General features: G+C 37.1%; 2 protein-coding genes across 2 annotated transcripts in view; one reads left to right on the top strand and one right to left on the bottom strand.

Annotated features, from left to right (window-relative positions):
• Rab3GAP1 (RAB3 GTPase activating protein subunit 1) overlaps positions 1–25,431 on the bottom strand; it is a 34,853-nt gene that overhangs the window by 3,782 nt on the left and 5,640 nt on the right. Inside the window, exon 8 of the mRNA XM_011642508.3 lies at positions 43–100. Within this exon, the coding sequence (XP_011640810.2) occupies positions 43–100 (58 nt within the window). The remainder of the gene's footprint in view (positions 1–42; positions 101–25,431) is intronic.
• haf (leucine-rich repeat and fibronectin type-III domain-containing protein hattifattener) lies at positions 1,940–25,431 on the top strand. The gene is made up of 7 exons (XM_011642507.3): positions 1,940–2,330; positions 20,465–21,339; positions 21,557–21,872; positions 22,226–22,806; positions 23,282–23,714; positions 23,981–24,151; positions 24,251–25,431. The coding sequence occupies exons 1-7, from the start codon at positions 2,327–2,329 to the stop codon at positions 24,532–24,534; spliced, it is 2,664 nt and encodes an 887-aa protein (XP_011640809.2). The 5' UTR covers positions 1,940–2,326; the 3' UTR covers positions 24,535–25,431.

Below are 25,431 nucleotides of genomic sequence, written 5' to 3'. Positions count from 1 at the left end.
GTTACATAAGTATTACATAAAATATTTGGCAATTCGCGTTACCTGTAATTTTTGATGCAGTAAGCACGTGCGAACGGAATCTGGAAAGCCAGGCCCGACTCTGAAACGAGATATGAAAACCGATTGTATATCGTGAAATAACGAGATTGTCTTCGAGAGAGAGTCTTTCATTTCATTGTCTTTCATTTTGGTGTCTGCTCCACAGCCGATCTCACGTGTCTGTATTTTCCTGCCAAGATGAACGCCTTTCTAAACGCTCCATCAAATGGCTATAATTATAAACTTGGTTTATATGAAGGTTTTTATGCATAAACTTGTTGATCGTAGATGCGTCTATAAATACAGGACAGAAAATCTTCGATTGGTGTTCGCGTGACGAAGAGATGTTGGACGCTGAAGTCAAACGGGTAGGTTTGTGGTGTCGGTCGTCGATTTAGTAATCACTTGCCTCCCGCAAGCATAATTTCTACATTTTAACATCCACTCACGTAACGGTATTCCGTATTTCCCGCATATTCCGTATTTCCCGCATATTCCGTATTTCTGCAGTCGACGAGTTCATAGAAGATGAATATGTTGTATCCTATTACCAGCATATAAACATTTAGCCGTGCTAATTCTATCTATTAAATCAATATTATTAGAATCACTGAAGTTGATTCCCGTGCATTAATAAAGTAATAAAATTATGATTAGCGTTACAACTCTGCAATGTTATATGAATTTATCTCTATTTTTAACTATTCTACATTCTCATATTTCATATATTTGTAACTGGGCAACAAGTTGAAGATAAAGAAGCAAATCTGATTTTTTTATCTCTCCTTAAGATTTCAATTTCTTAGAAACAAACTTTTTCCGCTTATTTCTTATTTTATTTTTAGAAAATGTAAAATATATAATGAATCGATCGAAACATTCAAATAAATGAAAAATTTTTCACCAGACTTGACTCGGACGTGTTGATTACGATGATTTATCAAATCTTGCGATAGAAAATTAGGTTACGGTGCAATAGTAACGCATGCGAAACTAAAGACACAATTGCATCGACATTTGGAATATACGCAATGCGCTTACAAAATCTTGTCACGTGCAACTGCCTTGACGACGTGATAGCCGAGGAAGCAACAGGTGAATGACAACAGAAGAACTCATTCCCTTCGAAACGTTTTATTGTTTAAAAAAATATAGGAAAGTGTATCTAAACGCTCAGTTAAATTTAAATAATTTGATATCAAATCGTTTAAATTATAATAATAAAAATGTTCAAGTTTTCTTTGTTTCAAAAAATTAAATATCAACTTCACATAAAATGACAGGAAATTTGAAAACTTTAAAATTGTACTCATTTGACTGATGATTTGTATAATTTCTTCCCTTTTTCAGCAGATTTTTTACTTATCAGTTACTTATCAGTCACAATCAAAATAAAATATTAAAGAAAAAAATTTTTTTATAATAATTAGAATTATATTTTTTGAAACCTAAATTGAGACTATCAATAGACTAAACAATTGTAAGGAAATGTTCAAGAATGCAGTTAGATAATTTTCATCGATTAAGATACAAATCCTTTCTTATCACTACATTTTCATGCATATTTTTTTTTTAATAATATAAATACATACACGCAAACTAATAATATTACATTTCACGAAATACATTCCTCGAGATGGATGTTTGATGAACAGAATGCTTTAAAACATCGTCGGTATTGTAAGTTGATGCCCGGCATTGGATCTGGACACGGCTGGACTGCCGTCAAGGGTCAACTCCGCCCTCGACAAGGTTTTTCCGCCGTCGGCAAACCTCGTCAAGGCATTTATATTCTGTCCGGCCCACGGGGGAGGCCTATCGCCGAAGACCCGATCGCCCTACCACTGCTGCCGCGATGCTGGCACGAGACAAGATTTCTACGGGGGGCCGAGGACGGACGCGGCCGTGCTTGGTTCTCGCAGTCGACTTTAAGACCGCGATGCCGAGCTAACGGTGAAGAGAAGCCGGAGCAGCCTTCCACGTTCGCCGCCCGCGCGACTCGCGAGGTCCGTGCAGACAGTGCAGAATCCTGCGATTCTTTCCTCCTTTCCTCTCCTTCTCTTTCCTCCCTTTCCTCATCTCTTGCGCGGAACATGATCGATTCGTAAGACGCCGGATTCCGTGGATTCTGGATACGCCTACGACGAAGGGTCGAGGGAAACGCTCGCTCACACGAGCGTTGCGTTTACGCACGGCAGCCAGGTGCACTCCCAGCGAGGTGCGGCCGGACTTCCTCCTCGGCACCATGGCCCAGAGTGCTCGTTCGTAGAGAAGAATACACGCAACTATGAGTGAGTAGTGGATATTCTCTTTCAACAAAAACTCGCGTGTCTCGAAAAGTGCGGGGGCGAACAATCTCGTTTGACATCAGAATTTAGCAACTTTGTATCCTATACGTGAGAAGATGCGAAATCGGATATAACTTCTTTTACAATGCACCTTCGTCTTAATTTTATGTCAGGTATTACGATGTATAAAATTTGCATTAGAATCCTGATGAAAGATTTGCTGTGTTTATACAAATTCACACGAATCTACGAGTTGCTGAAACTTTTTGGGGAAGGAATTTTCTTACAAGTATAAGAAGGAAGAAACTGAGATTATATAATTTTAATGTAAATATTATCTTAATATCTTAATTTCATAAGCTTTAAGTACTATTTTTACAACGGACGAAAATTGAACTGCGCAGGAATTAAATACAAGTCATCGCTCATTTATACCCCGAATTTTCTTGGCTCATTAATAGTCACGTAACGGTATTATTAGTTCGCTCACGGTACCAGGAGAACTATCACTCGCCGGATTACCTTAAGGCACGAGGCCAAATGAGGCCTGTATTCAAGAAGACGGGACGATTAAGTCCGGAAGCCTAATTTTTTGAAAGAAAATTTCTAAAGATCCAGAATTTAATGCTCGAGTGACATGATCAAATGAAACAAACGCGGATACATTTAGCCATACTAAAATTGACGTGTTTGCGCACTTCATTCAGCAAATTATTATATACTTTGTATCGCGAATTAGGTACAATTCTTTTTTAGTGTAAGAAAATTACTAAGTTGTAAAACGTGTTTTTCTCATAACAAGTGTGTCGACATCGATAGGATATTAGATTATTTACTTTCCTCTACCTCTCGACGTTCAAGGAACGTTCGTTAGTCCGGCTTATTCTTTACAAGCGCCAGTATTATGCTACTCTTGGAACTATAGCTATACGTCGCGTGGTGGCGGACTCTTCGAAGGGTTAATGCACCTACGCGCGTATCTTACGGCTATCGTCTTCAACGTATACCGTTCGACCTTGAACCACACTATAGATACACGATGTACACGCTGTGGTACCTCCCATATCCAGGCAGGGTACCCGAATAGGTATGTATCGTTCAAAAAGTTGGCGTTTCACATTTAATAAGACTCAAAGTCAGCGAGATTCTTCAACAATGAGATAATACATGACATTATCGGAGAGATGTAAAATATTGATTTTTTTTTATCAGACAGAATCCGAGAAATAATTGTATTTTTATATTACACACACACACACACACACACGCGCGCGCGCGCGCGTTCAATTTTCGTGTGTATGTGCGTGCGCGCATGCTATTTGCATATAAATTAAATCAAGAAATAATATTAAATAGCAAACCCGACAAGATGAGGAAAGAGGCGGTATATATTACCGGCCTGATTCGAAAGGAGTCCTATAAACGTAATTCTGTTAGATATCTTTTTTATTTTTCTTGGTATCAGTATACGAAAAAAAAAACAATTTTGCTGCAGGCTCTAAAAACTTGACCAGATCTGAAAATAATTTTGGGTCATCAAAATAATTATATAGAATATTCAATTTGGTTACTGAAATATCAAAAATTATTGCAATATTATTATCATATTTGAGCGTTCCATATAATTAATTTGATGATCCAATAAAACTTCTAGATTTATATCTCATTAAATTTTTAATTCTTTAGCAAAATTCTTTCCGTGTATTGGTCAATCACATGTTCATTATACATAAATTAAGTAAACAAAACAATATACAAACAAGATATATATATATATATATATATCGTATATTTTTTGAGAAAAATAGGTTTTTTTTTAATCACAAGATTTCTCGTAACTCTGGAAAGAATAAAACGAAAAAATATTTTTATTGGAGCACAAACTCGTTCCGGATAATCCTATTAAACACTATGTAAAATCTTATAAAGTATTAATATTACGAATTAGATTTTTATTTTCGAGTTTCTTATCAATCAAGTCAATTGTTTGTTCAATTTTATAATTAAGAACTTAGGAAGTAAATTATTTGTAAAATTCATCTTGGAATTCATTTGGTTGAAAATGATCATTTTTCAATTATAATAATCAAATCATAATCAAAATTTTTTTCATTCCTGCTTCTAAATTCTTTTCAATATCTCTCATTAGTCAAAAATAATAAATAAATAATATGATCACATTTAATTACATTAAAAACACCGCAAAGATCCTACACAAACATCGAAATCCTACACAAACTGTGAATTATCAATCATGCTTTTTAAAAATCGCTAACTAAAATAGTGTTGTGTCGCGACAAATCGGAAAGCCGACAGCAAAATTTATAAGCAGCTATAAGATATTAAAACTTTTGCGAAGCCATAAGAGGACGCGTAGAATTCCTTAGCATTGAAAAACTGCAAATAATACAGGTTTATCAAGGATCACGACATCATTGAGATGCTTTGCATAAAGCGAACGAGGCGTCTTGGAAAAGATAAATCTTCGCGATTCACATTTCTATTTCCTCGCTCGGTCGATTGACCAACTGATCGGCGACGATATCGCGAATCTGCGTCTTTCTGGATATCGCGATATCGCGAGAGAAAGGATAGAAAATGCGAAATTTATATGCACGATAAAAGGAATGGAATATAAACGAATGAAGACGAGAAGCAAGTTAAAGTAACGAGAATAGGAAAAATCGGATAGCGTTACTTTACGGATTGCATACCCTCTATATGGTATTGCTAAATTATCAAGCGTGTTGTGTCGATCGTTCTGCGCGAGTAACAACATTACGTAAACGTTGCATAAGTGGACCGAGAAATATTTTTTATATAATGACACGTTACGGTAAAGTATATATGTGATGAAAATATATAACAATCTCCCCGATAACATTGCTAATTGGTGGCGCGTTTTCAAAAATCCGCGACCGACAGGAAATGCCCCCGCAATTTCTGTGCTCGACAGCTTCACATATTTGACGACATGACATTAAGTTCACTACGGCAATTAAACATTTTAAAATAGTTGATTAGATATAAAATATAATTAATTATTGCAAAATAAAACGTTCAATTAAACTTGAAATAATTTCGGTACGTCATTAAAATTTTGAATCTAAAAGTAAAACGTATGTATTCTATTGATTTTTAAGTATACCTTTGAAGAAACGATTCGCATTTCGCGTAATGCGAAAGTCACAAAATATTCACGATACATTCCAGAAAATTAGCAAGGAACGATCATCCTTGGCTCTAGCATTCGCGCAATCGCGCATATTCCCTTCCGCGAAATGCGGAAGGTAAGTAATAAGTATTGTGAGACTCTATAACGGAAATTACTTTTAGCGGGAAACAGTTATTGAAATGTCTCGACACTTTCACATGCTAAATAATCGAACGTTTGAATTTTCGCTAAGTTCGAAAGCTCGCTAGGTTCAACGCACCGAGCGACTTTTGGGATCGCATGCGAGCGCAAACAACGTTAACCGTCACGGTCGGTTTGACGAGAAAAATCAGGGCGTATGGTAATGGCGTCTCCAGTCTCTGGCAACCATTACGGAGAAATTGCTGAGATTTACTCGCGAACCGGCCGACGAGCATGGCGATGGTGGTCCGTTTGTCCGCGAGCCGTGACCATCGGACCATGATGCTCTCCTGCCTCGATTCCCGCATCATCCCTCTTCTATTACTTGCACTTCCTACAACCGTCACAATCGTCGAGATTCTGCTTAAAGTATCCCGATATATTATTTGAACTGTTTACATCAGCAAAATATCTTTTATCAACTATTCTTCTTAAGTAAAATATAAATATAAAAAGAACTGTGTTTCAGTTTGTATAATAATACAATAATAATAATAATAAAAAGAAATTAAATAATTCAATTATCTCGTGTAATTCAAACTAACAAAGAATAAAAAAATGTATTTCTATAACATGATTAAATGTATGTTTTTTTTTTATACGTTTATATAATTGTAAAATATTGAAAAGTATAATATATAGAATTAAAATAAATCAAATGAAAACTACATGTAAGTATAGTCTTAATGTTTTAAAACCGCAAATTGTCTAAACAAAATGGTCGTCATTATCGCGATAATAGATGTCAACTCATTTGTCGCTCTTTTAATGAGCTACAGCACTCTTTTCCGCCAATTGCAATTAATGAGTATTTGCCATTGTTCGCGTCTATCATTTGAACGTTAAAATATATGTTTGAACATAACACTCGGTCATTTTTTCCACGTTCTATCGTGACTCTTCGATAATTCCAATTGGGCGATGATTTAAATTATTACGAATCAACTTTCATTAGCATTCAATGGCTTATAATAATCGGTTAAAGAAAAACGTGTTGAAACGTGTTGAACGTATAATTATTGTGGAAAGAATTTCAAAACAGGATCAAAAAGTTCCCATAATATAATCTGAATTGTTCATGTACAATCATATCAAAATTTCCAGTTTCCAAGAACATTGTTGTATCTCAATTTTATATCAATTTTTTATATTAAAGAAAACTCGAGATGATCAAATGATCTTTAATTGACTCAATCTCTAGCTAATTTCTAGTTAAATTTAAAAAAAAAACCAAATGATTCTAAAATATCATGTGTAATATAAGTGAACGCACGTTTCGCTATGTTTTGCGATTGCGCAGCAAGAGCCAACGGCTTTTCTATTGCGATCTTCGTGAGTTTTAACCACGAAGAAACCCTTCGAACGGCCGCAGGCCATCTGCGATCGGGTTTGCGTTTTAGAAAGGCACGTGCACCGGTGCACGGCACGACCGTGCCGTGGTCGCGTTTCTCGCATACTTCCTTTTTAAAAGTAACCACAGAAAACTTAATCGTTTAACGCAAAGCTCTCGTAGGGATTTCTCTTTTGCAGAACAACGAAAGCGGTGAGGACGGCATAAAAGTCTTGAAAATTGCTGAATGCAGCGCGCAATTATGCTTGTTACTAAAATATTGTAAAATCTGAACATTGTATAGTATTACTATTATACAAATAACATATATAGACAATAACCGATTACCCCATGCGCTAATCATCATCTCTCTCTATTTTCCATTCCACGTAAAACTTGTTGGTAACGTAAAATCTTGCATGACAAAAGGTCGAGAAAAATTGTCGACGCAGATTATCATCATAGAGATTGTCCCGGACCCTCGAAGAAGAAGACTTTAACCCAGCGCGACCTAACCCACATCCCAGAGGCCGAGGGAAACCGAGTTAACGCCGTAGCTCTCATTTCCGGAACCGCTTCTCGACTTCCGTCAAGGCACCTACCGCCCAATAGCTATTCCGGTCACGAATCGATCGATCAAAAATTCACCCAATGTAGTAAATTCCCTTGATTATATGCTCTCAATTTACTTAAATAATTAAATTTGTAATCCGAGGTATTAGAATATATAATAAATTTATATTCTAATAAAATTTTAAATCAAACTTAAAATATAAGTGTGATGTTAAAAATTGAAAAAATGTATTATCATGTTCACAAGGAACAAATCTTTTCTAGATCGATCAAAAAAAAAATAAAATTGAAAAGTGAGTGGAGATTTTAAGGCGTCTCATATAACGCGTACGCGATGCACGGCCTCGGAGATTTCAATGCCTGGTTAAGAACTGGGGACAAACTCGATGTGTCGCGCCGCGTTCTGGTTCACAGTTCTGCGCGACAGACGATTGCTCTGTGTCGCGACGATAGATTTTAAAGCTGGTAATTAACCATACGACGGGCTAATTCACATTTCCTCGTTGTTATTGTGTCGGCCGAGCCACCTTCGGGCCCAGTATTGTGCGACAATTCTCACGGCCCGCGATATAAAGTGAAACATCGCGTAACCCAGTGCAATTCGGCGGACGAATTCTCTTCTACAAAGCCGACTAGGCGTGTGAAAGGCGCACATATAGATTTATAAGAGGTCAGTAGAAAAGCACGAGCACAGTAGACCAGTCGTTTTGCAAGCTATCATTGTTTCTCAAAGAAATCGCGAGTTATGCATTGTTCGCACGTCACCTTTCTTAAATGCATCGCGCTTTCTTTTAGAATAAGTAAGATTTCTCAACTCTTGAAAAATTGACTCTTACACAGGAAAAGTTTTGCTGAAGCATTTAAGAATTTGGTCAGATATAAATCTGAAAATAACATTGTCGGATTAAATAATTATGTCAAAATAATTATGTTGAACGTTATAAACGAAACTCAATATAATAGAATATAAAAAATTGTAATATTATCAGAATGCTTAACCATCTTGCATAATAATTTTGGTGATCTAACAAAATTATTTTCAGATCTATATCTGTCCAAAATTTTAGCTACTTCTGCAAAACTGTTCTTTCCATAAAACTTTGATATAAAATATTTCTATAACAAATATTCAATTAAACTAACATTTCATAATATATCATATTTTATAATATATAATTTCCTTATTTAACATAACAAAAATTATTTTATAAAATAATAGAGCAAAATTAATAAAAAATAAATCATTTAATCCTGTGGAAAAACTTGCCAAAAGAGTTATAAATTCATATTCCGTATATATTAAATGCTGTAATAAAAATTTCTAATTTTGAGAATATTAAACTTTCAAAATTTTTATAAAATTGCTTTATCGTAAATTAAAAAATCACATCAAGATGAATCAACAATTTTGTTATAATCCAGAATACGATGGTTTCTATCAATGATCGTTTATTGTCGACATTATGTAAGTCTTAAATTATTGATCGTTATTTTGTCGATGAAATCAACTATCCGAAATATTTTCAAACAATGTCGTATTTGAATATAACGGTTTCATATGAGAATCGCGCGATTGTTGTCGCGAAATCGTTGAAAGATGATTAGAATGTCGAAATCTTTGGGAGACGTTCTAGACGATGATGCTTTGGAGAGAAAAAATAAGAGAGGGCAAGACCTCACCGATAGTTTCCATTCATATGTCAGTGTTCTTGATATCGAAGACGCGTATGTACCCGTGCGTTTCGGCATTATGAAATTAAGTGGCTTGAGAAACACAACACGTGAACGTCATTCTGTCGTGTCTCAGAGCACCTCTCATGTCTTGCGAAAGTCTACCGAAGAATAATGAATCGAGAATGGTGTTTACAGCGTTACACCTCTGTAAATGTTAAGTAAGGCAATTACACAATTTCATAAATGTAAAGTTAAATATCAACATATGTATTTTTTTTCTCTAAATAAAGTCATTATTTTACAATATGTAAATCAATATCTTAATTTTAATGTAAAGTATATTTAAAATATTGGAAAAATTGAAAAAAAATCGACAATTTGGAAATTAATTCGTTCACGATAGATTGATAGATACATATTTTTATAATTTTTATTTATTCTATGCTGATGTATATCTTCGTAATAACATTGTATGCTGATACATAGCCTCTTTCCTCTTCCCACGATAGATAGAATAATTAGAGACTCTCAAGTCTCGTCATCTCCGCGTCCTAATTTGTCCATCGAAGGTTAAGTCACGTCGCCAGGGAAATATTCCAGGTTTCAAGGAAAGCACGAAGGTGACGAGAAAGCCAATCGATTCTCTTCTTCTCGCGGATCAACGATCGCGGGGAAAAACGCGCGACGAAAAGGGAGCATATAGATTGAGGCAGGCCGGGACATTCTCGAGTGAAAAGCGAGCGTCGATCGTGCGCGGCCGGCCGTAACGCGATGATCAACGTAGTACGATGATCGATGGATCGAGCAGAAGCGATATGTTCTACCGAGCAGAACGAACCATATAACGTATTCCATTGCGTCGTTTGCTCGAATCTGCGTAATGCGTGCATATTTTTCCCTCAGTAATGGAGCCTAATTTGCCTAATTGCGACGGTGCAATTGTTGCTCGAATACTTAAATCTAAATTGCTGAAACAATCCAGAGTAATCATAGTCGCAAGTAAAAACATGTACAATTTGCGATTATTAAACAAAATTAATTAATCTTTTTATAACTCAGCATTTTATAGCTCAATATTTTCACGAAGAAGAAATCACTTCTGAATTTATTAAAAAATCTTTAGAAAGCATTAGAAATAGGGCGTACATATTTGTATAGAATTTTAGTTCAGTTTTCAATTCTTATTTATTTCGTAATTTTCATCTAAGATCCATTAATCAAGAAAAAATGTATCTACTTAACCGTCTATTGAAACTTTGTAATGTACCGTTTTCTACATACGATTTAAAATCATAAACTGGTCCAGCAGCAAGCCAATGTTGAGAACTATCCAGATCGATCCGGAATCATTTTCTTTGCCGGCATGTCTTCGCTTTTTGCGCGCGGAACAATTGTCGATAACAAAAAAATCACGACGCTCTATCTTCTTCCGAGTCGGAGGCCGTGAAATGTTAATCGTCGCGGTCGACAGCGATCAGCCACGATTTCGAGAGTCGATCGTTCTTTTTACGAGTCAGTCGGAAGAAAGATAGCCGCGACGACTCATATACTCTTGGCAAATGAGATGTGCCAGCAACGGCGAATTCGCCGCTAATTTGCGGAACGCAAGGAGAACGCGCGCCAAATCGGCAACGAGTACGAACTCGCTTCTTAACTCGCGGCTTAATCGTCGTTGAGCGAATCATACCACGCCTGAAATACCACGGATTTACGGAAGCAAAACTAAGGCGCGGATAATTTCTCAATTGGCCTCCTCGACAATGCGTTCGAGATGTTCCCATAAAAATAGAGAGCTTTCGCCGCATGCGATTCGTATATTGAGACGCTTAAGATAAAAGAAGGTAACGCGCTCATTGGGGAAGATCATGTCGCTTCGGTTACAAATCAGGTCGAAAGTTTTACGGACACGGTTTTCGCTATGGAAATAAAATCACAGCCGAGATTCCTGTTGGAAATTAAGCAACTACGCACGGAAAGAATAGTTTTATAGAAGTATCTAAGAATTTGACTATGTAGATATACATTTGAAAATAATTTTATTGGACCATCAAAATAACTATGAATAACTAGGAAAACTGTTTGCTAGAAAATATAAAATTTTTATAATTATTTTAATAGCCCAACAAAATTTTTCATTTTCAATTTTATTTTCAGATACATATATCTAACTAAATTTTTAGGCCGGCTAAATTTTTGCTTCAGCAAAACCGTTCCCATGTAATAATAAGTAATAATAAGTATAATAACTTTCGTATGTGGTTTATCTCGAGATATAAAACACATACATACTCTTGATGTATTCCAGAAATTAATAATAAGAATTAGAAGAACTTTAATGCATTTTGTGTTCAAGTTATAATAAAAGTCTTTGATTTTTTTATATAATCTAGGCAGATAATACGTCTAATGTGACTCTGTTGGATTTAACAGCAACAAGTTTGTCGTCAAGCGACCGATTAATCTCAACGCGGGATGCCATTGATGAAGAATGGCATGCGTTACAGTCGCGGTGCGATTCGCTCGAGGAAGCTCCTCGTTGTTCGCCGGTCCGTTGGCCGCGTATATGCGTGTCCTGCGAGATGGAGCAGGTAACAGTACTTAGATAGTCGGTTGGCATACTGTGTCGACTGGTAGCGCGGACCGTTACAGGCATATGGAAAGTTCGGCGGGTCGTAAACCAGCCACATCGGAGTGCATGCGTCACGTAAAAATTCCTTGCGAGGAAGCACGAGGAAGCACGACGCATAGAAGCTCCCGAGGAACTTCTTTCAAAACTGGATTTAACGACGAGTGCTGCATCAAAGATAAATTGCGCCGACAATTCTTAGTTAATTCTCAGTTAACGTTACCTCATGGGATTTTATATCCTTTTCATATATTAATCTTTTTTTTTTTTTTTTTTTAATTATTATTATCATCGAATGCTGTTTATTGGATCTCGTGACTGGAGCTAGGAAAAGTTCAAGCTAGGAAAGTTTCTCTATTAAATGCTGATAGATAGATGGATTAGATATAGACGGACGATAACATTTGCTGGAGTATTTTACTCATTGTTAGATCTCGAGAGTGACTCTCAAACCTCTGAAGTGGACATCCAGTCTCCAGCAGATAAAAAATGACAAGCAGAATAATGTCACGGCTTGTTTGGAATCTCGTATGTGCTTGTAAAACACAAAACTCACGAAGATAGAACACACTGGAAGGCATGAAATGCCACTAACAGGATACTATTTAATCGTAGTCGAACTCACAAAGTTTCTGCGTCAATGAAGAATGCGAGGCTTATAAATGTCGAATGATCGTAAATAACGATCTCTCTATCTAAGAAAATTACACGCATGAAATTTGCATCGCGCAGGCATACAATTATGATTCGAGGTTTCATATATCCAGTTGAATGTTTCTTACAACACAATTAACTTTAACGTCATCGAAACATCAGTTAATCAATTAAAAATTAACTTCGACAATTCTTTTTCCACAGACAAAAGTGGAAAGAGATAAAAGATTGAAATGAGATTAATTACCTGTGTGTATTAATTAACTTTAATTAATATTTCTAAAAAAAATCATATATTTGGCTTATGGGAGATTTGTTTCAAATATTATTACATAACAATTATTTAGCTGCAATTATTACAAAATAATTGATATATACATAAAAGTTCATATCCCACGACACATCTTTATACGATATTACACGATATATCTTATCGATATATCCACATTTACAGGTTAAAAGAAAACGAAAACGCTTTCTGCTTTCGCAAGATAAGCGTAAGATGTGAGAGAAACGGTTTCAATGTATTTACAGACGATTGCAGCAATCTAAATTAGAGCAGATGTAAAGTAGGCGTACTTTCTCCGTATTTGCTTAATTCGATTCCACGATAACGCCGCTACTAGTTAGATGAACCACGGCTCTTAAAATCAATTTCGCTTATACGCACTTTCTCACTCTTCTCATTCTCCGCACATAGCCGTGATTTTAGAAAGATTCAAGGTTAAATAATTTTCTATGAAATTTAAACAAAATTGGCTTTTCTAAATGTACATTTCAAATATTCACGCTAGAATTTCTATAATAATTAAGAAATTAGAAATAGTTAAAGAAGTGAAAATGATTTTAAAAAACGTATTGTTGAATTAATTATCAATTAAAATAAATTATTCACATATCTTTTATAAAATCTAGAGAAATAATAAAAGATTATAATGATGATATTTTTAAATATTAACATAAATACAAACCGGATATGATACAATGATTAATTTCTGCTATCTTATAAGAGAGAATATTAGATCGCAGGTCGTAATTGTTCGCTGTTTTGAATGTTAGGGAGATATGTATCACATTTCAGAGAAAGTGTTATATGCATTGTCCGGTGCGGAAAGAAAAATGCGATATATTAATCGTGGGAACCTATCGCCGATCGTGGACTAAACATTGACACGAACGTTCGCCGGCCATTGATTACTATATAATGCAATATTCTAATCTGCACCCCGCATAAATCTCAACTAATAATGTATCCGTCGTGCAGTAATGAAGGGGAAGAAAAGTCCAGAAACGGACAAAGAGAGAGAGAGAGAGAGAGAGAGAGAGAGGGAGAGGGGTGGGGAATGAGAGGAACGGAAAGCCAAAAGAGAACGAAAGTGAAAGGATTGGATTCCATAGCAAGTATAGGTGCATGCGACCGTTGCACGTGTGCTTTGTACGCGCTTGCACGTACCGAATCGCCGGAAATGACGATTTACGGAAAACCGTACTAATCCAGAATCGCTGAGAGTGCGAATCAGTCGAAAAAAAGAAAAGTATCTTAATAACAGGAGAACACCTTCGCGCGTGGCCTCGGTATGCACCGACAAATATTCGCAAGTAGATTCTTTCGCGTATCTGATCAAATAAATTTCTAATTATAAATAATTATAAATTACAAATACGACTAAAGCGATTGACCAAAATTTATATTGCTGCAATTACAAATAGATATGAAATTTTGAAATTGAATTTTTTCTCTCGTCCGATAAATTTGCGCTAAATTTCTCATCTAAGAGTAAATAGTTTAAATTCTTTGAACGATGTTAATTAAATTAAATTTAGTTATTCGATCTTCGGCAAATCGATACGATAATCGAGGACGTTATTCGCCCTTGCCGACCCCGCGCACACGTGCCTCGTATTTCGTTATGGGCAGCGATTTCTCTGCGTGATCGGTCGCATTCTTCGGTGAAAGGTTATTCAATCGGTCGGCCGGTCTCGCCTTGGAGAATGTCGTAATGGCGTACGATCGGCTGACAGGTTTTCCAGCCGCGAGAGTTCTTTCGTACAATGAGTAATCATGCTGTCACACGAAGAGGAAGCCTCGCCATTTAGGGAGATTTGGTCCGTTAAAGCACATCGTCATCAAATTAATCATTCTGGTTCGAAGGAATACTATTGAACGCGGCGTACTTTCACAAGACTCGTACAATAACGCGTTTTATCATATCTCTTAAGAGGGGAACGTGTCTCAATATATAAAAAAAAATATTTCAGTCAATCGTCTTCAACCATAGTTACAATTTTCGCGTTGCACGATCAGAAAATAACAATCTTATATAATCTTTAGCTTGCAATTAATGTCGTGAACCGTTTGATTTATAACATCATCCTGTTGGATGATTGACAAGTCGATGATCTAGCACAGTCAAGGCCTCGGACGAGGTGGACGCCGGTAATCCCTCATTGTCACAGTCTGATAATTTTTCCGCGCACGCGATCGCGATCAATGACTCACTCGATCCTCTCAAGACAATAACGTCAGCATACTCGTATATCTTCATAATGCGATTGCACGAGAAAAGATTTCTAACGAGCTAATTTATTGCACATTTATATTAATTTATAAATAAAATAAAAAGATTTGTGAGAATCCATGAACTTGATTCTCTCTCAAAAACTTTCTCCATAGATGGAAAATTGTTCTTCCGTCCGGGGAAAATGTTTTGAAGAGAATATAAAATTAAAGTCTTGGATTATCATTTAATTATAATTGGTAAATGCCAGATGATTAAGCATTTTTATTTGTCTCATCATTGATACATCGTGCACAAGGTCACTAGCACTAGGAAGAGAAAGACGAACGTTCAGTCATACTCTGATAACGGTCACGCACCAATCACCGATTGCTAGAATGATGAAGGCACTAATTGCACTCATTACAAGTTAATTATTTCAGGAGTTTGACCGCGTAATTAAACGATAGTCTCGAGATTATCTACAAAATTAAGAAAGAGAGTATTGTAGAGACTATATCATTTAAATACATTAAAATAAATTAAAAGTATGTTACAATAATTTCATAATTTAACTATAATTTACCTAAAATTATATTTCTATAAAATTGACAAAATTAATAATACAAAGATATTCTTTAGCCAACTAAACATTTTTTTTCAGATATAGAATTAGATTTGATCAAAAATTTATTAGATTATTTTTCAATGTTTCATATCAAGAGTCGCGATAATGGTTCGCATTTAAGTTACACGCAATGAAATTTGCATAAAACAGTGGCAAGATGCCTGTGATTCTCTTAACCAAGCCAAGATAAATGCAGTTTATCATTATTTTCATATCTTAGCGATGACTGAGTTAATTAAATTCCGACTAGATTTAATCAATGAATACTAAATTATATAACAAAAATAAGTTTAATAAATAATAATAATTAGAGTAAAAAAATAAACTTAACTTTCATTTCGATATCTTCTATCTCGATGAACAAAGATATTGCAATACAAAAATAAAATATGAAAATTCTTATCTTATAATTTTTACAAATATCGAATAGTGACAGAGCGTGACTTTTCTACTTTTTTCATTGCTCACAAATGCATATTCATAGATATACCCACGCATTTACAGTTTTACACTTTCACATATTTATATATACATATTTTTATCAAAGTATTATACATTTTCTTTGATAAAATTTTTGATCTAATAGAATATATATTATTATTCATATCTCCAATCTTGCCATTTTTTCTTTTTGTAAAAAGATAATTTTATAGAGAATATATTAGATATGAAATAAATTTTTCGCGCGAATTGCTCACGATAGCGAATAATAATCGGTAACAAGCCATGCGCGCTATAGTTAAGGATATAATACGCCACGCTAACTAGCAACCTGGTCTCATTAACAAGTGTTCCGGCGCCGTAACGATGGCCAGTTTAATTAATTCATTACTCGCACCTGCGCGGTTCTTATTTTTCTTTTTTCTTTCCTAGCCGCTACGGCGATCCAAATCGTCCATTGCGCTCTGAAAATTCTTTACGAACGCGAGATCGTGCCGGATATCAAATATTATGAGTGCATGATTTTTACATCGATCACGCACGATTGATATCTGCCAACCTGAATTTGATTTTTAATAACGATCTTTAAAGCTAATGAATGCGAGAAAGCTCTTTATTTAAATTAGTAAAAGGCTTAATGAAGTTAAATTCCATACAGACAGATCATTATTAGACAGAATACGGGATATCAAGGAAAAAAACTTGAATATTCATCGTGCATTTAATGATATACAACAGAAATCGTTTACTTTTGGCTGAAATTGTTTTCCTTCCGGATAATTATGCATGATTTATAATTCCACAATTTGTAATTCCAGTTATTAAAATTTGCAGACTGTTACGCAAGATATCCTTCATATAATGAAATATGGGAAGAGAAATTAATTAGATAAATTAATTCACACTGGCATCCCGCGTTCTGACGCACAATGGCCTTCCTTCGTAAGAGTTGCTGCTTACTTTTACATAAATTCATCTCTTGGGTTTTAAACTTCAAGCACTCCCCAGTCTTTACGCTCGCATACGTATAAATTTTGTTTAGATTTACTTGTTGGTATTTCCGTCAGTCTCATAATATTTTCCCAGGCCGGTTCGCTAGGCTTTTTTTTATTCTCGCGGCGGAGGAAGGAAAAGAGTTCAAATGCCGCGATATCGGAAAAGAGCACGTTTACGTATTTGCACGGAAATAATCAGATCGTAAGTGAAAGGTCCGCAATATTCCTTTCGTCGACCTCGAGCACCAAGAGAGATCGGGAATAAACATTATAGCTGCACACTTGCGATCTAGGTGACTCCGCTGCCACAAATACTTTTTAATCCGGAAGTCGATCGCCGAGATACCATCGCAGCAAGCGCGAAAAATGTGAAAGGTAAGCCGTTTTCCCAGATTTTTACACCCGGCCATAATTGCTGTACGCGTTTATGCAAACGCGCAGTCGGAAGTCGATCTCGTGAAACGGCGAAGAAATCTACTCGCTAATTACTCGCAAGCCTAAGTGAGGAGCCTACTCGTGCAATTAAAACTAGGTTAAACAGTTCCGCGAGCTAGACGTTCTCGACATAAAGCCCAGCAAAAAAAAAAAATTTTGCAAGCGACAACAATTAAAATCTCTCAGAAGAAGCTACGTTTGTAAGCATTTGATTCATGGGAATATACCACAGAAGATTCCTTAATATTCTTCTCGCTTGGTCCTTTATAAACATTCCTATGACGACAGCGTCACCGCACTGTCTTTCGCAATGTGATCGGCCTTGACATACACCGGGGCTTTCTCGATATTCGAAAGGGATTTTCGAGTTCCCTCTCTCCGGCTGCTTCGGCTGATTAACGTCGCACGCGCACGACATTCCTTCTGCACGACGATGAAGTAATGTGTCTCGGGTGGAAGACTCAACCTACTTTACTCCTACTTGTCCGCGTTCCTGATGTACTACTGCAATCACGTGCAGAGTGCACGATACGCATTCGCGAGAATTCATGAGAGAGATGGGTGTGTTAACGCGGACAACGTGAGACCGGGAAAATCTCGAAAGTCCGGCCGCGATGCTCCGGGGTGTTGAAACGGAAATGCGGCGCAACGTGTAATAATCCAACAGTCATTATCGTGCGTACGCGTATAATAGGTGCGTCGACCTGAGCGCTGAGAAACTTCAGATTCTATTCAACGCGAAAGGAAAAATCAATCTTCGTCCAGTGGAAACAAAATCCAAATATATCGCGAATCTCGAAGAGTTGAAAACGAAAAAAACTGAAAATTATACAAATAACTATGAGACTGCTTCTCTATTTAATTCTTTCGAGATTATCTTGCGGAATCCAAAGAATCCAAAGAATTTTTATTAAAAAAAAAAAAAAAAAAAAAATCAAGCATAACGTAAATTCGAAAGGTTAAAGAGGCGCCACCCTAAGAGGTCATTTAGACCACTTGTGATGGATACGCGTTCGCGAGATACGATAACCGTGGAAAATCGCGATGGAGTAAGAAAAGCCGGTGTGACCAGCGCTTGAGAACGCCTCGTTGAACGAACTCGAGCCCATAGAACGAACCCGTTACGAGTCAACGGCCGGAGTGTTACGCGTGATACGTGTCCTCGGCCCGATCTCGCTATCGATAGCACCTTACGGTGCACGAATTCCTGTGGGTTTCGATCATGACAGCTATTCCAACTATTGAAAGTACCTGTCTCAATTGAAATTTACCTGTCTGTCAAAACAAAGATTCACCCTTCGAAATTATTGTATGTCCGAATCAAGAATCCAAACACCAAGAACAGGTACGCGCAGGCAAGATACACAAAATGATGTTAAACTCGTATTTATAGATTTGATTGTACAATAAAAACAATAGAAGGATTTTCACCCCCAACTTTGCTCAGAGATATAAGGATCATATATTTCTAGAATTAAAAAAATAATTCTTTAATTTTTATTAATTTATCGCGTTAAATTTTTTTCGTTTATTTATCATTTTCGAATCTGTCCTGCATGCTGCATAAGAAATTTCTAGTAATTATTATTACGTTGATATTACACTAAGCTATCATTAAGAAACTGAATTGCTTGATTTTCCTCGTGAAAGTCTAATTACATGAAACATTTTGGATCAAAATCTAATGTAACAGAAATAACACGATTAATTTCAACTTATGCAAACGTTTAATATTTTGATTTTATAATTCATGCATGTTATATTTGAATATTTATATTTATATTTTAATATAATTATATTAATATTTAATAAAATATGCAATTAAAAATTTAACTACATATTTTGGAATTTACAAAAATTTATATCATTCAGATAACAATAGAACGTATTTAAATGTCTACTATTATAAATTTCAATATGAAATATCATGGCAGTTTCTCTCAATTGACTTTTCATCCGCAATTATTCTTCGACACAAATTTGATGAGTTTGTTGTCGTCCAATTTAATGCTTTCGTTCAATCATATATGGGGAGAAATGGATCATTCTCGCCGTTACCGTAACGCTCGTGTACGGTATAACAAACTCCTAAGCCCTTTCAGGAAATCCAATTCTACACATATAAAGGTTGCACGAATAATTTAGAAAAGAACGTTTACGAGATATTTGATAGAAAAAGACGAAAGATTTCCCGAGACGCGAATGCCATAAATTTTCACCGGCGCAAGGTTAATAGAACGTCACGCGGAAAAAAGAAAAACGCGGAATTGCACGCTCCGTTTCGTCGATATCCGCGAGGAACAAGAGTGTTGCGGAATTGCGAGAATAATTGCGCTCGACGAAAATGGTCGGATGGCATTTCACGTTTGCGGAATGACCTGTCCCAAGGAAGGTTTCTGCGAAGGAAGGCGCGGAAGGCGTCATAATGAAAAGCAACATAATTGCGAGAATGTATCAGTCGACACGTTGCGACACGTTTCGAAATCCCGCGTGTACATACTCACGTGGGCCCAAAGGAATTGACGCTTTCTCTAAGAAGATACGTTCCCTACGTCCATGTTGCAACATCGATACAATGACATCCGTCCTATTCGAGAAATCTCACAGAACCTGATTCACGTAATACTTGTATTTTTTTTTTTTTTGTAAAATGTTAAAATATATTAACTTTTTCTAAATTATCTAAATTTATTCTAATCTAATTCTCTTTTCTATTTTGAAGTCAAAAGTGTTATGTATAAATATTTTCGTGCATCATTTAATACGTGATATGAAAAGCGACGTTGATTTAAAATCCTATGCGCGTGTTTTTCCAATAATCATCCGCTTCATTCTCTCACAAATTTTTACAGCTAAAAATAATAATTTTTACTTTCTATAGGCTCTTTATTATCATTTTCTAAATAATTTTTACGTTCCGATTTTCAGATATAATTTTGAAGGAGCTGTTGCTGCTGCTGGCGGGCGCGTTCGTCGTCGCGGCGACGACGTCCGCTTGTCCGTGGGCGCAGCATGCGGTGGATCTCGAGAGCTCGTGCATCTGCGATTACAATCTAGCTGGCGAGCTATCAGTTCAGTGCGACATTGTCGATTATGAGCAGCTGTTGTCGGCGATGCGGCGTTACGCTACCAAAACGCCGATTGATCTCTTCTACATCAATAATAGCACAATCGGTGCCCTGAGGAATGGCTCGTTCGCCACCTTGAGGATCAACAATATACAGCTGTCCGGCTGCCGCATCAGAAGTATCGAGCCGGAAGCCTTCAAAGGCCAGGAAAATCATCTGAAGAGTTTGAATCTCAAAGATAACGAGCTCACGGAAATTCCCGGTGTCAATCTGAAGACTCTGAAGAACCTCACCGTGCTCGATCTCTCGATGAACAAAATCACCAGGGTCAACGACAACGCCTTCACCGGCACTAAGCTCATCACGTTGAAACTCTCCGACAATGAGGTCACTCTTGCCCCGGGATCGTTCCGCGGCCTGGAGAGAACTTTGAAGAATCTCAATCTCAAAGGAACGCGGCAGAAGAAAGTTCCAGACGCGCTCAGAGGTCTGAGAACCTTGGCCTTCCTCGATCTATCGCAGAACAGCATTCGCGAGCTTCCCGGCACGTCTGGAACTAAAGCTTTCGAAGGCCTCGATTCCCTCACAGGATTAAATCTCGAGAGAAACTTGATTCAGAATATCGGCCCGGATGCGTTCTATGGCATCAGAAACACCCTGAGCTCTCTGAGTTTGTTAAACAATCTCATCCCAGATTTCCCTACGGCGGCTATCAACAGCGTTCACGATCTTAGAGTAAGTAATTGCAAAAGTTTAAAAAAATTATCGTTAATATTCTCAATATTCTTTCTCGTGAGTCTTCAATTAAATTTTTAATAAAACGTTCCTAAAACAAAGATGTTTATGCGTTTTTTCTTAATTAATTACTCCGCACCGACTGTCTCTTATTGACTTGATTCGACTGCGTTATTTTCATTAATATCAATACGAAGATTGAATCAATTGTTTCTAGGTGCTGGACATTGGATTCAATCTGATCACCGAACTACCAGTCAATGCCTTTCAAGGAAACCCGTCAATCACGCTACTAGCAATCGATGGTAACCCGTTGTCAACGGTACCGGAAGAAGCACTCGCCCGGCTGAACGGTACCCTGCGCGGCTTGAGTCTGGGTGGACGATTCCTCGTCTGCGATTGCCGGCTACGTTGGATCGTTGAGTGGATCAAAACACGAGATCTGCAGGTCACCAGCCGCGAGCGCAAGCCACAATTTTGCGGCAGCCCACAGCGGTTACAAGACAAGAGCTTCTACAACATCGATCCCGATGGTAAAATCTATTTCATCGACACTTTCCTTTATTTTCGAAAATTAATTCTTTTTCAAAACTTCACACAGAAAATTAGTATCTATCTAGCAAAAAAGTAAAACTTTCCTAATTTAAAAATCTAGTTTGGAAAATGTAACTTTTTCTTATTGCAAAAATTTAATTATTTGTAAAATTTATATTTTTAATTTTGAAAGATTTCAATTTTATTAATTCAAAAAATTAAGAGAAAAATAATTCTGTCAACACTTTAATTAAAAAGAAACACGTAGAGTGAGAGAAATCCAACCTCGATATTTAAAATTTTTTATGTTGGAATATTATATGGATAGGATTATAAAAATTAATTGTCGCAGATATGAATTGCGAACGACCGTCAGAGATAATCGGAATTGGAACGGTGGAGAGCGTGGACACCAGAGAACCGACGGAAACAGTAGCTGAAGCTGTTGGTACCCATTCTCCTACCATACGTCCAACAATTTCTTCAACCGAATCAATCACCAGTACGATACTGTCCACGACCACGTTAACGGTGTCGTCGACGACCGAGCAGAGGAGAACGGCACCATCGGCGCCACCTTCGACTTATGTCCCGACAACCCGACCGACTGCTGCGCGAACCGGAAACGTCGTGGTCGTGAGGACCACTCCGTCATCGCCAAAACAATCACAGGAGCAGATGCAGCAGCATCAGCCAAGGCCACCGTTGGTTTTAGGATCGCCATTATACAAGTCAAAATCGAATGAGAAAGACATCGTGGTGAAAGACGTGCTCAGACAAGACAATGCGGTCATCATATATTGGGACACGGAGGCGACTAACATTCTAGGTTTCAGAGTGATTTATCGGTTGTTCGGAGATAATAGTTTCAAGCAGGCGCCGCCGCTCGAGGCTAGCGAACGCGAATTTAAGATCAAAAACGTACCTTCTCAGGTAACGAGATATCTTTTTATCAAGAAAATAATACCTAAAAAATTAAAAATAAAAAAGAAATAAATTATTAGGTGACATTTAATTAAAAATGTACTAACAGAATTACTTTTACATAATTAATACTTAATCTTTTAATCTTCTTTAAAATGCGTAAAGCAATTTTAATATGTATAATTCGACTAATGGAATAAGTTAATTTCATTCATTAAAGTACTCATCATTACATTTGAAACTTAAATATAAAAGACAAATGTCTGAATTGTAATAAATGAGAAGATACGATTGACAGAATCCTTTAACGATATGATATATTTTTAATTTGCAAAAGTTAACCAGCCTTTATTAAAGGTATTTTAAACTTTTAACTTTGCTCACAGTTTTCTAAGACACAAATTAATCCAAATCACCTGTCGATACTATCTTTTTAACTTTAAATTTTTAATCAATTTATTCACATAATGTCGATCGATTGCAGGAATGCATCGTAGTTTGCGTAGTCTCGCTGGAGGAGACTAACATCACACCGGCGAATGTGCCGTACAATCAATGTCGCGAGGTCAGGACGGAGAACTCGCCCACCTCGAACATGGACAAGATCACGATTGCCGCGAGCGCAGCAATCTGTGCCACGATCGTTGTCGCGGTGATCATCTTTGTGATCGCGAATAGACGTCGTGCCCGCAAGCTGCATACGTTACACAACATCGATCAGATAAAAATGGGCGGACCGATCGCTGGTCTGCCGGTCAACTGTTGCTCGAACGTGGGTCCGACACCCAGCCCCGGTGGACCTCTGTCATCAATGGCCACCCTGAGTGCCTATAACGCTCAGAAGGAATGGGACCAAGTGTCGGCCTACAGTAACAGGAGCATACCACGACCAAGAATCTTCCCTATCGATCGACAAGGTGAATTATTATATTTATCATTTACAAAGATTTAGGTTTATAATATTTACAATATCCTTTTTATAGTCTAGATAATTCAATTGAAAATTTTAAGATAAATTTCGTTAGTTATATCTATGGATCTTTTCTTTAAGATATAAACGTTTTTAAAAGAGCTTTAAGAAATGTAAAAAAATCTGACTGGATAAATATTATAAATAAACAGTAGCATTTAACACGTGCATGTAACAAGTACAAGGTTATTAATTATGTGAAATGGATTTCAGGATCGATCACCAGAGCATCTTGCATCGATGACGTACGCTCTCAGACCGGACACTACAGTAGCAAGGCTCGGTCAATCGCTGACGGCCAATCTCAGCACAGCTTCTCCAATAATTCCACGCGATATTTTGCCAATACTGCGTTAGGTTCCAATCTCGTCAGCACGAGACCAGGTCAGTCATTTTATCATCTTGATGCTTGTTTTTGTAGTAATTTATCACGATTTTTAATCGTTCAGCCATCGTTCAACGTATGTATTTGTCATGTTTCAGAATTACGACAATCGCGGCAGTCGCTAGCGGCCGCCTCGGATCGAATATCGCGGTCGAACTTCAATAATAACCATCTGCCTCCACACTCATCGGCCCGGCGGCAGCGACCACGATCGCGTAATCGCACACTGGAGCCAAATCCACCGCGGCCTGGTAGTCGGTATAGCTTAGCAGATTCCACGCATACCCTCAACAATTATGACGAGAACAACTGGACCGACCACGACATGGACATCTATATGGCTCGCAATCCTACTACGAGAAGCGGCCTCGTGCCGCTCTAAATATCCGTGGCCCTCATATCATCTCGTCGTTCATTCTTGCTCAAGCGTGTTCAATAGAATCCAATAGAGTCTCAGCCTAGTGGACTATTCTTCCTCGTGCGGCGCGCTCTCGCAAAGCGAAGCGACACTGAGTGAAATCTAGATAATCTTTGACAGTCGCTCTGATCGAGAAGAGCTGAGTCCCGAACGCGTCAAACGTCTTTTTTTGAAAAACGTTGTAATACAATCGTATATTTTTATACGAAGTCATATTAAGTATTGAAGATCCTGAAGTGACTGAATCCATTCGTACAGTTCTATTGTGTTCTAGTGTGAAAAAACATTTTTTCGACATTTAACACGTTCGAAACTTACTCGGCTTCGATCACATTCGACACTAACACGATGCAGCAGGCATTACCGTGTAATGCTTGTGTAAATGCATATAGCCAGTGTTCGAATCGCAAGTGTTAAACTGAGAAGCTACACATAGATGTACATCCCTGTCTAGTTCTAAGCAATTTTATGCAATAATACTCTTAATTACCAAATCGTTGAAGCGAGTGAATTGAATGTCCTTTTGGACGGTTCACTTAGTGTACGCATTTATGAATGTTTATTGATATTTGCACAACGGACTTCGCGATTATATTGTCCAAAGACTGCAATCAAAGTGTCTGTCTCCAGAGAAACACTATCTCGATCAAGTGAATCGACATATCGTGAGAACGAAGTCGCTCCCATCGTTCTGAATAAAAAGCGAAACGAAAGAATGTGATGAGAGGCTTTGGAAGCCTTCTTCATTGACGCTATTTTATTTTATAGTACGTGTATTTCGCACATGCGTTTGCACGCGTAGATGACGAGGGCGGCTCGCCGTCCGGCGTATTGATGACAAATAAATTACTTTACTACTTA

The sequence above is a fragment of the Pogonomyrmex barbatus genome, unplaced genomic scaffold (assembly GCF_055798465.1).
Source record: "Pogonomyrmex barbatus isolate J1 unplaced genomic scaffold, ASM5579846v1 scaffold3, whole genome shotgun sequence".
NCBI lineage: Eukaryota > Metazoa > Arthropoda > Insecta > Hymenoptera > Formicidae > Pogonomyrmex > Pogonomyrmex barbatus.
Note: the sequence above shows the minus strand (reverse complement) of the source record. Positions and strands in the feature narration are given on the sequence as shown.